The following is a 16300-nucleotide window of genomic DNA, read 5'->3' on the forward strand; positions in this document are numbered from 1 at the left end:
TAAAATCACAGCCGATTTTTCAGCTCCTTCCGAGAACTTAATAGAATAATCTGAATAAATATTAAATACCTATTAAGAATAAACTTAAATACTTAGGTATTCAAATCCACAACTATAAATAAACCATTCTGTTATATTTTCCTTATTTATTGCAGCAATTTCCCATCTTGTTTCCCTCCGTGTTGCCAGTGTTGCCTGTCAGGCGGGTGCCACCGGTAGCCTGTCCCCCGGAGTCTCCGTCCTTCGGTAGCTTCTTGGCGATGGCCAAGAAAATGTCGTTCACATTCAATGCAGTCTATAAAAGGAGTTAATTTTCCAACATTTCTACAAAATTTTTACAAAAATTTACTAAAGGGACTGAGCTTGCAAGTGATTTTAAGCACCTTTTAGCAGTGAATTTAAATAATTTTTGGTCAATAATAGTTATTTATCATATTTTCGTAATATTGTGAATGCTAGAAAGGATATTAAAATTATTTCAACAATTTTGGTCATGTGATCAAAATTTGAATTTTCCTTCTACTATTGCCCCCTCTGGGGGCGAAGTAGGTGGAAATTTAAATTTTTGTCACTTGACCTTAATATTGGCGAAATAATTTTGAATGACCTTTCTTGTATAAGCAATATTAATAAAATATGATACTTGGTTTTGTCTCATTCTCAATCTTTTTCTTAAATTCAAAAAAGTCTATCAAAATATTTACATCATCTAAGGGTGAACAATAAATATCTCTGTCTATTTTTCTCTATATTTCTTCCCCCTCCCCCCTCCCTCACTTTTCTGTCCTTTTCCTTCTCTCTCTCCTCCTCTTTTGTACGTTCATTTATACAATAGAGATAACCTAGAGACAGCACAAGGGAATTTTGTTTACATTATGTATTAGCTATAAATTGTTGAATATCTTAGGTTAAAGCTTTCCTTGGGTGAAATATTTGAAGACAATATTTCTTCCATCATATAATGTGAAGCGTAGACACAACATATAATAAGTTAGTTATAAATAATTTAATTTCTTATAATAAAGTTATCTTTCTAAAATTTATATCATTGCAAAATTTAGTTGCAAATAATGTTGCCTATAGGGCTGTATTTCATATACAACAAAAAGTGAACAAAGGTTTCTTTTTAAGAAAAAAAATTGGGGTCAGATTGACCATCTATGTCTAATGTTTATACCCACATCAAATATTAAATTATAACAATGTACAGTAGAGTGGATCAATTTTGGACATTGAATTTGTAATCAACATCTACAGTTTAAACGTCATATAAGAAACCTTAATATAAAAAAATTTATTTTGTCCTTGAGGGGAAATGGGGGGAAGGTGTTTCCATGCATTAAAAATTTTAGAAGTTTATTCTGGAGGTGCAACTTTTTTTCTTTCAAAGTATTGCTTTATGCATCTTTTTGAATTTGTCTTGTTGATTAATATAAGAATATCAAATTGGTTTTAAAAAATATTCATCCAAGCATGAAAAATCTTAAATTAAATGTCAAATCTCTTGGTTTTTAAATTTATTTATGGATTTTTCTTGCTAGGATCAATAGTTTTAAAAACAGATTTTATATTCTTATTCTACTCTTCAAGACAAAATTGGGAAGGTGCATAAAGCTATACTTTGAAAGAAAAAAAAAATTGCCCCCCCCCCAAAAAAAAAAAAAAAAATCCTCCCCACAAGTGTCTTTCTAAAAGTTTACATGCATTAGCGAGCCTCTCCATTATCCAAAATATTTTCTTTTCATTTTTTGGTCTCTTATATGATGTTCAGACAGAAAGTGTGTGTAGCACATTTAAAACTAGAAAATCATTGAAATCAAGCCACCCTAATGTACAGCATTTATTTCTTCAATTCCACAGTACAAAATTATTCCTGTATTTAAATTTAACATATCATATAGGAAAAAATATTCTTGTATTTAAAATTAAAAATCATGTTGGAATTTTTTTACAATTTTTAAATTTTTTAATAATGTACAGCAAATTATTTCCTTTTTATCTCATGTTTTGAAATTTATAAGATGGTTAGAATAAATTACAGAAATAATGAAAGTTTTAAAGAAGAGAGCGTCAGGGGGGGGGGTCGAGGGGGGGTTGAGGGGGGTCTCCCCCCTCAGAAAAAGCTTGGGCTTAAATCTTCAACAAATAAAGAAAACAAAATTATTTTAAAAATTTCTTTTTTATGTTAAATATTATTATTTTTGTGACACTTGATTTTGAATGACAAAAAATGTTGAAATAAATATTACCCACTGTATGAAATGTTAAATTAGAAATCAATAATGATGTTGGAAAATTTATTCTCATTTTATACTCTGAAAAAAGGAATTGACAAAAAATAATAATTTTTATTCCAAACTTTTAAAACAGCATGCCTATTTCTTATTGGTTGACACTCGAATTAGAATAAAATAATGAATATTATTTCAAGACCAGAAATAAATTTGAAATAAATAATTTTCTTTCCCCTATATTTTTTATTCCAAAATGCCAAGAATTAATTTTGAAATAAAATAATTTTCTTTCCAATATTTTTATTCCTTTTTCTTATTGGACGTCATTTTGTGTCCAATGAAAGACTAGTGTTTAAATATTTTAAAGCTTATTACAGCATTTATTTTGAATATGATAATAGCAACATTCTCACATTAAATGTGATAAAAAAGGTTTCACTTATATTAAGCGATTTTTTAGAAAATATCATCAAATATTTTGTTGTGTTCAAAGTGCAAAAAACCATGGCAAAATACCAGGGTGTCGGAGCCGTATGATTTTGATGCGGCTCCGGCTCCTACCTTAAAATTAATATATCAATTTTTTTCATTATTGAATTTGATAAAATAAAATAAATAATATAAAATATTTTGCTTAATTTTTGATTAATTAATTAATATTTGATTAAAGCTATATAAAAGTAGAAGGATGTGTGTCTATTTGTTAAGCAACAATAGTTTTTCAGTTTATTATATGGAAATAGACCGTTGCCAAATTATAATATTACTTTAAAAAATCATTTTTAGCTAGTCCGGAGCCGGAGCCGTTTTTAACGTAAAATACGGCTCCGGATCCGGCTCCACCAAAAATGTTACTGCTCCCGGCTCCGGCTCCGGAACCCTGCAAAATACCAACGAATGCTGTAAAATGCAAAGTACATTCACGAAAAATTAAGCTTAGAAATAGTTGAGTGGTTATTTTATCACCATTTCTTAATTTTGCTTTATTATGCCAAATTCCAATAGGTAGTAAATATTTTTATGTCAAAAAAGTAAAAAGGTGCATTTTTTATAAATCAAATTAAAATAAATAAAAAGTCAAAGTCCAATGATATTCCCTTATATGATATTTTTTAACATTGATGTGTGGAAAATAAAATTCCTTAGCACTGGTTTCCATGAACAAAAGTCCATTTTCTTCTGCATACGTAGAAGCCTCGTCATACTCCACCACCCTGAAACATAGTACAGTTATCTATCGCATCGTCCCAAAAAAATTTAAAAGGTGTTTCAAGCAGACGAACCCTTTGTTTATCATTACCATAATAAGAGCGAAGAAATTTTTTTCTCGTATTCATTCGAATCCGGTGGATAGGAACCTGTTCTCATCCATACGAAAAAACTATGTCTAGCATCGTATTATATCCAGCTTTCTACGAATATAGACATGTACAATCATAAGATTAAAACCAGTTTTTTTAGCCGGTGCCTTCGGCACCACGGGGCTAAAAAACTAGTTTTAATCTTATATTTGTACTTTCTATATCCGCGGAAAGCCGTTTATAATACGATGCGAGAAATAACTATTATGATAACATATCCCGAAAACTTAATTTATCTTACGTAATTCAACAATTCAACTCCTTATGCGAATAAAATGAATATATCTATCTAATAAATAGTGCAAACATTTATACCCCGGAATAAATCTTTAACATCTTCATAAAATACACCCATGTGGGGACAAAACCAGCTTCTACTAATAACGAAATTAATTCGAAAATAAATCACGAAACCTATACGTGTTTGTCAGCTGTCGTTTGTGGGGGAGGGGCACATCGTAAAATTGACGACATCTCCATTTGCCCCTCAAATATTATTTTATATTTAATTCGCTTGTTGGTTATACCTTATTCCTGGGACAAAACTCGCCACAATATCACCCATGAAACTGTCCTTTCTAATAAGAAATTGCTGCCGTAAATTTTCTGCTCTTAACCTATTCAACAGTTCTAAGAAAGAGAGTACCTAATCTGATCAAGTCTAAAGATAAAACGATATCACAAGTGAAAAATCGTGGATATTTAAATTTTGAGATTAGTACATACCTCTACCAAACCAATCGTATAATATTGCCCCTCCCAACCCCCCTTTCCCCAAAAACTTTATACTTTTTTATTATTTCATGGTAACATTAACCTTCACTAAATAGACTCCAAATAATAAGACAATGGACGTCGGGCGTTACATTTGTGTAAATCTCTTAAAATGATTGATTTAAATTATTGGTCAAAAAATATTAACCAAACGAATGAGAATACTCAAAGCAAGTAATAAAACTTTGGTTACTATAAAAGTTTAATTTTCAGCCCAAGGACCCTGATAACACTATTAGTTTGGTTGAAAAGTACCCAAAGTTATTAACCAAACGAATGAGAATACTCAATGCATGTAATAAAACTTTGGGTACCACAAAAGTATAATTAACAGATCTATGTACAATAAGAGATATAAGTTTTCCGGAATTGTAATGTAGGGAGTAGATTTGAAATCTGCATCAAATTTTAAGGATTTTTTTTATAAAATTCGTTTTTTGTATAATTCTTTATCTAAAAGCGGAAATACAAATTAAGTTAATTAATTTTGGCATCTGTGATTGGTGGATTTAAAAAATCTGCGCTCTGATTGGATGTCGTACATCATTCAACCAATAAGAGCGCAGGTAGTTTAAAATCCACCTATCCTATTGGTCAAAATTAATTAACTTAAAATGTATTTTCGCTTTTAGATAAAGAATTTTACAAAAAACGAATTTTATAAAAAATCCTTAAAATTTGATGCAGATTTCAAATCTACTCCCTACATTAAAATTCCGGAAAACTTATATCTCTTAATGTACAACCTCCCTGTTAAAACTAGAAACACTTACCTATTTGTTGTTAGGTCAGCCTTATTTCCAGCCAAAGCTATCACGATATTTGGACTTGCCTGAAAAAGTAAAAAACATATTTTTAAAATGGCTTTTCAAATACAATGCATTTATAATCTTATAATACATAAACAAAATGACTTTAAATGTGTGCGTGTAGCTATCCCTGCCCAAGCCCCATATAAAAGCATTATGAAATATAAATAGAAGACTGTAGTCTTTTGGGAGTTTCATTTTATCAGCTTAACCTCGTTGAATATGGCATTTATACCCTTGTTTATCCTGTACTGATGGACATGACATAAGTGTGAAGCATCCTTAAATCTTAATTGAATTTAATAATTAAAAAAATATATTTATAAGACGACAATTCTTTAAACGCATTCTATATTATATTAATAATTGACTGAATTTATGTTGTTATCCAATGTTTTAAGAAAAAAATAATAATGTACTTAATGTTAATTATAAAACTTAAAAAAAAAAAGAATGACAACATCCATACGAAGCAACCCAAATCATTGATTGACAAACAAAGAGTTACAGTGCAAGAGTTCATGTCAGAAAAAAAGAGTGAGGTGAAAAGAAATATAATCCCAGAAAATCACATTCCCCCCCATAGCGTTACGAACTGACGGACTGAATGGCGGAAAGACTAGGTATAACATAGAGTAGCTTCGTTAAAAAAATATCACTAGCTGAATTAAAAGTGACAAATCAACAGAAAGGCTAATTTGCAGAGCAGGATTGCTACTCAACAACTAATGTAACAAACCTGTCTTTGGAGTTCTTTGACCCATGTCTTTGCCCTCTCGAATGTGTCTGTGTTGGTAATATCATAAACAACTATGGCGGCCTGAGCACCTCTGTAATACATGGGGGCAAGGCTGTGGTATCTCTCCTGTCCTGCAGTGTCCCTGAAAACACAAAAATAAATAAGAAAATTCGCATCTTAGGAATTGATAATAAAACGCATATAATACTACTTGTAAAGTCATGCTTTGACAAAGTCGTAAAAAGTAGTGGAAAAAAACAAATCTTTTGGAAATGTAGGTATAGTTTGAACATGTCAAACAAAATTTAAGAGGAGAAGATCATTTTTTTTTATAAGAAATAAATCTACTAAAATTATCTGGCCTATTAATTTTTCGACTCATTCAAGTCCCTAATTAAATCTTTATCTCTTATTTTTAGATACTATCGGCTACTTCACTAGAGGTCTCTAGGGACACGTAAAATTGTTTCTTTTCAATCTATTTTAAAATCAGCTATTTACCAAAAATGTTTTTTTTTCACCGATAGATGGTGTTATGTTTTTAGCTAATTGCAAAAATGTCCGCAGGGCAGCTTTTTTTATTTTTAAATTTTTTGTCGATTTCTCTGGGGAGAGTGGTTGTACCCTCCCCAAAAATAGTTATAATTCTCCCGGGACCTATGTGAAGATATCCTATTAAAGAGAATACGATCAGCGAGATCCTTCGGTACAAACACACAGACAAACATCCTGTTACTATATTATAATGATATAAATTTGATCTAAAACTATCTGACTTACCAAATTTCAAATTTAACTGTGGTATCATCTAAACATACTGTTTGAGTAAGAAACGCAGCTCCGATTGTTGATTCCTATATATATTTGTCCAATTTTAAACTTGATCATAGAAGTATTTATAGTAATAGGTAATGGTTTTAGAAATTTAGCACTTTAAACAAGTTCTTTTAAGTTTTTATTGTTATCAATAAAAATATTTTGAAGAAAATTAGCTAGGTATCTAACTTTAAAAAAAATTCCAGGTAAGATCCAATTCAATTTTCAATTCTTATAATTGGATAAATTGCCTGAAATTCGTGGAATTGTCCTTTGACAAACCGTAAAACTAAAGATGATTTTCCAACGGCTGATTCACCTAAAATTATACAATAAAATTAGGGACTAATTAAACAACATTGGTTTTCATAAAACTTAAGTCTTTATGAAAAACACATACCCAACTATCCCGTCAAATACCTTCTACAAGCGAGGCTGCTGTCCATGACACCTTGAACGTAAAGTCCAATATCTACTTTTCTGTTCAAACACCCGGGATATTAGTTGTAACATCCAATAGCAGGGTTTCGGATCCGGATCCTTGGACTCAAAAAAATGCGGAAAAAATGGAAAAATCTACCTAAATTTATGTAAAATCTCAGACATTCTCTTGATGAGAGCCAATCTTTAAGGTTTAGGTTAAGACTTGAAAATTAAAAGTATTTTTGACTTCGAATTAAAGAATAAATTTTTTTTGAAAAATTTGGTGATTTTATTTTTATTGTCAAGGATCCGGAACCGGATCCGGTAGAATCCAGATCCGGATCCGCACTGACCAAATTTTGAGGATCCGGATCCGCATACAATCAATGCGGGTCCGAAACCCTGTCCAATAGACAACCCCAACTCTTTGATTGCACGACCTTTGTCTGGAAGTCCTAACTGTGTTTGGTAATAAGTTGCGCCAGTTTTGTACAAAGACATTCCCAATACGCTAACGATTAATGTCACGCATCTGACTAAGCAGCATGATGAACCATTATTACGTCTTTGGTTAATGTTATGTGACGCGGTGTTGAGCTGAGATTCAAACTTGTCAGCTCCCCAACGCGGATACGCTAAGTGTTACGGCACAGTCGCGGGAAGGGTTAGTATTTAGTAATACCTATATCTTACCTAACAAAACAAGCTTAAATTGACAAACTTTAGTCTGTGCCCCGCCGGGTCTCTGTCCAGAAGCCATTTTGCCTGAAAATAATGAACTGTTGACAAGAGCAAGAATTATGTTTGTGTATAACGTTAATTTCAACAGCAGTGTTCCCAATACCTGTTAATTGATAAGATAGCTGTGTATGAATTCCTAGCTTTTAAGGTTTATGATATGCTTAACAACAGATTTTATCATAATTACTTCATTTATAACTTCTTTCTTAAACATATTTTAAAAAGAAAATATGAATCAACTATCATCCTTCGGCCCGGTACAGACAAATATATACGATCATAGACATGCTATTACTTTTATATAAGAATTTTACAGAGAGTTTTATTCTTAAGGCAAAATAAAATCTGGTTATGTTTGGATACAGCATCTTGAATACGTATATATATGAATTAATATATGTAAATCTAAAACAGGATTTCGCACATATCAACTCATAATGAGTCATTTCATTTAAACAATTTTTTAAGACTTATAAAAAAAAATTATTGTAATTAGATATTACTATTAAATGACTTATTTTGCTCTAAAACAGCTTCTTAAAATTACAAAAAAAAGAGAGAAAAAAACATATGCGCTTTATCTTCTTTTATACTTTAGGAAAAATATTTAAAATTTCACTTTTATGGCATTCAAACAAACATTTTTTATGGTCTAATTAGTCAGAATAGCAGTATAACGAATAACTTTTAAGTTATCTTGTATAACAATGACATGAAGGTTTAATAAAACTTGAAACACCCCCTTACAATCCTTCCTCTTATTTTTGCTGGAGGCAGAAGGAAGAAACAAAACGCAGCTGAACAATCAATTCGATTATCCTAAAAGACACTTTTTCCTCAGGTATATTTTTTCCCCTGAGAACTTTAATAAACATTAAAATATTTGAGGGGTTGTGTTGAAAATATATTTGGGGCTTTTCATGATTTTTTTTATAAATATTAATAGTCTTTATTTTTTTATTAAAAATAATATGCAATTCACTTGCTTTGATTCATTATTTGGGGAAATATTTGTAGTAAAGAAATTGTCCAAAATAAAATCTGAATCGATGGCTTTTAGTAAAATTATTACAATTTATCAACCATAAAAAATAAAACATGTAATAATTTTTAAAAAGTAATGTTTTTTTTTTATAAAATTGAGCTTTTGATAAAATAGATATGAAAAATATTGCGTTTATTATTTTAATTTTTGATTGAAAATAATATAAGCCGTGTAAATAAACGGTGTTGACTTGAGAACCGGTTTAGGGAGGAGGAGTGGAGTGGCTAAGACAGACAGACACTAGTTCTCTCCACATATTTTCCTCGAGCCAAACAGGTAATAGTTCTATATCAATCCAATAGATATAATATGTAAAAATAGTCAAATTGGCAAACTTAAAATAAGAAATTCTATCAGACAAGCACTCTTGCTTGTTTTTATTGGGATAATCCTAGTTTAGGAGTGGACATACCCGGTATCATGAAAATTAAACCCCCCCCCGGGGGTATGCATCTGTTTTGACACCCGGTGTGTATCAAAATGGATACCCCCCGTATGCGTCATTTTTGACCCCGGTAAATGTCAAAATGGACACCCCCCTATATATCAATATGTAGGGGGGTGTCCGTTTAGACATATACCGGGTGACAAAACTGACACATACAGGGGGGGGGGGGGGTCAAGTCTATTGAGGTCATTCCTCGCGCGAATTTCCTCTAGACTAATAATCATCTTTGACCCCAATTCTTTTTCAAAGAGGGGAAAGGGTTGGTTAAGAGTGGTTAATACCTTGTTAAGGACTAGATAGAAGTAGCAGGAGGCTCTGATCACATATAAAAGATGATTAAAATGATAAAAGTATAGGATAAAATAGTTTTGCCTTTGTTTATAAGTGTTTGTTATGTGTTTTTAATGCCTGTATGGTCATATTGTAATTTGGCAAGTCTAAGTTTCCTTAAAACTTGGAGACATCTATGTGTAAATTTTTAAACTAAACAAATATTTTAACTTTTTCTTGATTTTACTCCCAATAGATGTAAGTCCCTAGATAGAGAATTAATACAGACCAATAGGTGAATAAAAAAACGTGATTTTTAACATTTTTTTGACTATACTTTTAAAGTAATGTAATGGCTATAGAATAACGGCCTTTTTTGCTGTTTTCAACGTTGTTTTAACGTTAAAATCGTCAAATTTAATGCTATTTTTAAGCTAATTTAATAGGTACAGATAAAAACCAGTTTTGAGAGAGTTTATAATGCTGTTTTCTTATCGTTTTTAGTGCCTTTTTTACGAAAGCGATAACTTTTTTAGTATTGCTTCGATATTAATAAAATTTTTTGTGTGTACTAGAAACTACTTAAACTAACTATGTTTAAAATTTCATTGATTTACGATGAAAAACTACCGAGTTAGGGCCATTCAAAGGGGGATCGTGATTTGAGGAGATATTTTTAGTGTCATTTAGTACCTACGGACAAACATCGCATAATTAAAGGATTTTAAAGTTAAAAATCGAGCACAAAGCATAACATAGCGGCGATTTTCATTTGTTTGAGGAATCTACACAAAAATTTTCAGACTCCTATCTTTATTTTAATTGTTTTTTTTTGCAAAAAAAGTTAATGTTAATTTTGTTGAAATTTAATTGATACGAAATTTAAACGTAAATAACCTACTGACAAACATCGCATAATTAAAGGGTTTTAAAGTTAAAAATCGAGCACAAAGCATAAAAGAGCGGCGATTCTAATTTGTTTAAGGAATCTACACAAAAATTTTCAGACTCCTATCTTTATTTTAAGTGGGTTTTTTTTGCAAGAAAAGTTAACGTTAAAAATGGCTTCGCAACCGATAAATATCCGCTAGATTAGAATCGGTTCTCAGCCATACTGAAATGCATCATATTACAGACAATTTTCTCTCAATTAATAAACCTGTAATGAATAAGGCTAATTATATTAACAGGACTAATTGGTACCCAAACTTTTATAACCATTAGTAACCATTGGACTGTAAGTTATATTTGGTACCCAAAGTTTTGTAACCATTAGTAAACATTGAACATTAAATTACATTGGGTACCCAAAGTATTATAACAATTTGTAAACATTGGACTGTATATTACACTTGGTACCCAAAGTTTTATAACCATTAGTAAACATTTCACTGTAAACTACACCTGGTACCCAAAGTTTTATAACTGATATCTTTACACCTAGTCTCATACAGGACTTACTCTAAATACTGGATTTTAAAGAAATATATAAAAGTTTCCTATAAAAAAGTTAAAAGAATTGTATTTAAACTTGTAAAAAAAAGAAAGGGATAATCCTAGTTTAGGAGTGGACATACCCGGTATCCCCCCCTCCCTATCCTGATTTTTTACATCACCACCCGTCAAAAAAAAGATTTTTGTGCTTCGCTACTTATGGATGTTGTCATCCTTGTTTTTAATTTTGTTTATCCAATAAAGATATTTGATAAAGATTGTTTGTGTGTGTGTGTGTGTTTGTGTGTGTGTGTGCTTGTGTGTGTGTGTGTGTTTGTGTGTGTGTGAGTGTGCGTGTGTGTGTGTGTCTATGTATGTGTGTATATGATAAAGATTTACTAATGGATCTAAAGGGATAAGACAATGGCCGTTAAATTGATGTTCGTACCCATTGATGAAAGACAAAATTACCCCTTGTGTAGATGAAAATTATTGGGTGAAAAATTTGGATAACCAATAATAATTTAAGAGTACTCAAAGTTTTTTGTTGTTATATAATTTTGGGTACCAGTATAATTTAGAGTCCAAAGTCCGGGATTTAAAACTTTGGACAGTAAATTGATGTACGTACCCATTGATGATAGACAAAAATAATATCTTCTGTAGATGTAAATTATTGGTTGGTTAGTTTAGACACTAATATCAGATACTTAAAAGAATCAACCAATGAAAATTTAACAAGAGTACCCAAAGTTTTTTACTAACCTTGTTATATAATTTTGGGTACCAAAGTCCCGATATTTGATGATTGAATAGTCCTATTGAAATAAAATTATTTTACTTTTATTTAAAGGGATTAGATAAACCTTATCATAAAGAGGATGTCTGTTTGTTTGTTTGTCTGTCTGTACCAAAGGATCTTGCTGAACCGATCGGGTTCTCCTTAACAGGGCCGCTACTCATAGGTCCCGGGAAGGTTTTTAACTATTTTGGGGGAGAGGCCTCTAGGGGCGTGGCCGCTAGTATAAGAAAAATTGATGTACATCCCTTATAATAATAAACAAAATGATCCCTTTTGGTTGAAATATGTGTTTCATTACTGCTAACCAACCAATTAGAATATAATAAAAAGGACAAAGCCCAATCTGTCCTACTTTTGATTCCTGTGACGTCATAAAAATGAGAGATTATCCACCTCTTTTTAAGGGTTTTCTTTCCTACTTCTCCTCTCATCTCCCTCATTTTTATGACGTCATAGGAATCGAAAGTAGGAAAGATTGGGCTTCGTCTAATAAAAGTTTTTTGAGCACATAAATAAAGGAGTATGTATCTAAAACTTTGGGCACCAGTTTAATTTACAGTCCAATGTCCCCTCCCTCCCTGTTTATGATACGGATATACAAAATCATGATAACCGGTGGACCAATTTGTTTTTTTAAATTAAAGAATTTAGATAATCATTTCTTATCCTTATACTAAAGTAACAGGATGTCTGTGTGTGTGTCTGTACCAAAGGATCTCGCTAACCGCTGAAACGATCGGGTTCTCCTTAACAGGGTAGCTTCTCATAAGTCCCGGGAAGGTTTATAACTATTTTGGGGGAGGGTACCACCACCCTCCCAAGAGAAATGACAAAAAAATCGAAATTTTAAAAAATTTAGGGGAGACTTCAACGTCAAATAAAGAGGTATCGTCATAAAAATTAACTTTAACAAACAAAAACATTTAAAGTGCCACTAGAGGCCTCTAGGGGCGTAGCCGCTAGTTTATATAAAAAGTAAGGATTTGTGTATGTCTAGTGTACCGAAGGATCTTGCTAACCACTGAACCGTTATAGTTCTCATTTACAGTGTAGCTTCTCATAGGTCCTGGGAAGGTTTACAACTATTTTGTGTAAGGGTACCACGCACCACTCTTAAAAAAAAACATTTTATTTTCCAAATTCATCTTTTTAAAACTAAAATTCAAATCGGGGGGAGGGTCAATTCCCTATCCATCTCAAGTGCCCTTAGAGGCGAAGTCGCTAGTTTATTATAAATTAAAAAGATAAAGTAAAATCTTTTTTTGGAGGGGGGGAGGATATGTGTATTTTTTTATTATGTTATAATGTTATGTTTTGTTATGAACCTTCCCAGGACCTATGAGAAGCTACACTGTAAAGGAGAAGGATATCGGTTCAGCAGATATCAAGATCCTTCGGTACACAAAGACAGATATACACTGATTATGTTACTTTTATATAAAGATTTGTTAATTAAGAAAATACTGTTCATAGTTATTTCTCGTATCGTATTATAAATGGCTTTCCGCGGATATAGAATGTACAATTATAAGATTAAAACTAGTTTTTTTAGCCCCGTGGTGCCGAAGGCACCGGCTAAAAAAAACTGGTTTTAACTAAAAAAACTAGTTTTAATCTTATGATTGTACATTTCTATATTCGTAGAAAACTGGATATAATATGATGCTAGACATAGTTTTTTCGTATTGATGAGAACCGGTTCATATCCACCGGATTCGAATGAATACGAGAAAAATCTTTATTGAATAAAAAACCTTATAGGTCCACTGGTTATCAGTATTATAAACAGGGAGGGAGGGGATATTGGACTGTTAATTATACTAGTGCCCAAAGTTTTAAATACATACTCCCTTATTTTTGTATTCAAAAACTTTTGGTACTTTTATAGAAATTGTTTTTAAACAAGGATGACAACATCCATAAAAGCGAAGCTCTGAAACGGTAGGACAAACGGACATTAACACTTGTATAATGTCAGAACTGAATAATCAGAATGCGAATGTATAAGAGTCAAAGCAAAATTGTTAGTAAATTTGTTGAAAAACTGCTTGATACAGGATAATGATTATGGACATACTTACATTTTTAGGACTTGATTATAGAGTTGCTTCGCTTATAATATTGTACTTTGTTGTTCCAGGAATCTGTATACCAAAAATCAGACCAATCGGATAATTAGGTCACATACAAATTTGTTGTTAAAAATGTAAAAAAATTAACATGTTTAAAATGGACGTACGGACATTCTGGTAATGATTATAGAGTTGCTACGTTTTCTAACTAGTACCCAACTATTACAGGAATCATCATGCAAAATTTGAAATCGATAGGACAATTCTAACATGCCTAAATTAACGGAAAAAGATATTTAAAAAAGTAAAAAAAATCAACATGTTTAAAATGGACGTACGGACATTTTGGTAATGATTATAGAGTTGCTACGCTTTCTAAATCATACCTAACTACTCAAGGAATCACCATGCAAAATTTGAAATCAATAGGACAATTCTAACATGTCTAAATTAACGAAAAAAGCTATCCGTGATGGACGGATGGACAGACGGACCGACGGACGGACCGACCCTAATTATAGAAAAGCTTCGCTTTGAAAAATACTCAAAACCAACCCAAAGCTTCAATGAATTAAAGAAACCAAATTGGTCCGCTGATCCTTGCATAGAAAAAAAGTAGGTATATAAAGGGATAAGACAATGTAAAATAAATTAATGTACATGATTCACAAAATTAACCCTTCTTTAGATTACGATTAGTGGTTTAAACTTTGAAAACTCAACTTAATATAAACCAACCAAACAAAATTCTCTCAGGTCCCCAAAATTCTTATAAACATTATTAAAAAAAACTTTGGGGACAAGTGTAATAAACAATCCGTTGTCTCATCTCTCTCTGAGAAAAAGAAAGACAGTTAGACATCCTGTTACTTTAATATAAGAATTAATTGCACCAGTAGAAATAGAGAGAGAGGGACAATTGGCTGTTTATTACACTAGTCCCCAAAGTTTTATGATAACATTTTCCTATGACACCAACAAAATTAAGATAGATGGTCAAACATTTACCCCCCCCCCCCCCCCCCCGGTATGCATCTATTTTGACACCCTGTATGCATCAATTTGGACACCCCGTATGCATCAATTTGGACCCGGTATGTATCAATTTGGTCACCCCAATTTTTTTGCTTTATTGCAAATAGCTTGCCTCTTTTGTGTCCATCACATGACAAGGGAAGGAGATGGTCCATTTTATTGAGCAGTCTAATCATCTCATAACTCCATTGAGGATGAAGCCTCAGCTATTCCAGGCCAAATTTCAGGCCCTATATATTAGTAACAAAATCTCCCACTAGGAGTCTCAATTTTTAAATAAAACAAGCACAAACCTACAAACTTTCATCAATGTTAGGTAAAAAAATGACATATTCTACACCACACACATATTAGAAAACAATTTTATTATACAATAAAGTCAGTTTAATACAAAACAACATATGGATAGTGGCAGTTGTCTAACTATATACCTCCTTATAAATAGAATATCACCTTATCATCCAACCCTTTCCCCTCTTTGAAATAGAATTGGGGTTAAAGATGAATCTCAGTCCAGAGGAAATTCGCGCGCGGACTGACCTCAATGGACACTAGGATTATAAGGGGGGGGGATATCCGTTTTGACACTTACCGGGTGTCCAAATTGTTGCATACCGGGGGGGGGGGGGGGGGCTATATGTTTGACCCTTTATTTTTTTACCCCGTATCTTTCATTTTATACCCTGTATGCTTTAATTTTGACCCACTATTCATTGTTCATTACCCATTTGTCTGTTTTAAGCAAAAAAAGTTAAGGTGACCAAATTAATATATACCGGGTCAAAATTGATGCATACCGGGGGGGGGGGGGGGGTATATGTTTGACCCTTTATCTTTTTACCCCCTATCTTTAATTTTGTACCCTGTATGCTTTATTTTTGACCCACTATGTATTGTTCATTACCCATTTGTCTGTTTTAAGCAAAAAAAATTGGGGTGACCAAATTAATATATACCGGGTCAAAATTGATGCATACCGGGTGTCAAAATAGATGCATACCCCCGGGGGGGGGTTTAATTTTCATGATACCGGGTATCTCCACTCCTAAACTAGGATGCTGCCGTTTTTATTTAGCAGACAATCCATTCTAAGAATTATTAACATGAAAATATAGATGTATAGAATTTGTATTTTCAAAATTTTAGAGGGGAAAATATGTTAAAAATGTTTACGGCCATGAACCATATTTACCACAAACTACCTGCCACAACTATTTATTATAGAAGAAGCAGGAAGGAAAGAAGTGTTTCTTCTGTTATGTATTAATATTTAGTATATTATTATTTAAGTTCTCAG

At 32.0% G+C, this 16300-nt stretch overlaps 1 protein-coding gene across 1 annotated transcript; it reads right to left on the reverse strand.

Annotated features, from left to right (window-relative positions):
• Nucleotides 1-108: 108 nt before the first annotated feature.
• LOC145330205 (ras-related protein Rab5-like) lies at nt 109-7949 on the reverse strand. The gene is made up of 7 exons (XM_080174812.1): nt 7850-7949; nt 6985-7052; nt 6698-6771; nt 5918-6059; nt 5143-5201; nt 3376-3448; nt 109-295 (listed from the first exon to the last, which is right to left on the reverse strand). The coding sequence occupies exons 1-7, from the start codon at nt 7914-7916 to the stop codon at nt 143-145; spliced, it is 636 nt and encodes a 211-aa protein (XP_080030938.1). The 5' UTR covers nt 7917-7949; the 3' UTR covers nt 109-142.
• Nucleotides 7950-16300: the final 8351 nt, after the last annotated feature.

This window comes from Acartia tonsa, chromosome 10 (assembly GCF_053477335.1).
Source record: "Acartia tonsa isolate MP-2025a chromosome 10, ASM5347733v1, whole genome shotgun sequence".
Taxonomy (NCBI): domain Eukaryota; kingdom Metazoa; phylum Arthropoda; class Copepoda; order Calanoida; family Acartiidae; genus Acartia; species Acartia tonsa.

Coding starts and splice junctions, on each gene's coding strand:
- LOC145330205 (XM_080174812.1), bottom strand. CDS start 7,916: ATGGCTTCTGGACAGAGACCCGGCGGGGCACAGACTAAAGTTTGTCAA. Junction 6,772..6,984: donor GACAATTCCACGAATTTCAG/GCAATTTATCCA, acceptor AAATATATATAG/GAATCAACAATCGGAGCTGC. Junction 3,449..5,142: donor GCTGACCTAACAACAAATAG/GTAAGTGTTTCT, acceptor ACTATGTTTCAG/GGTGGTGGAGTATGACGAGG.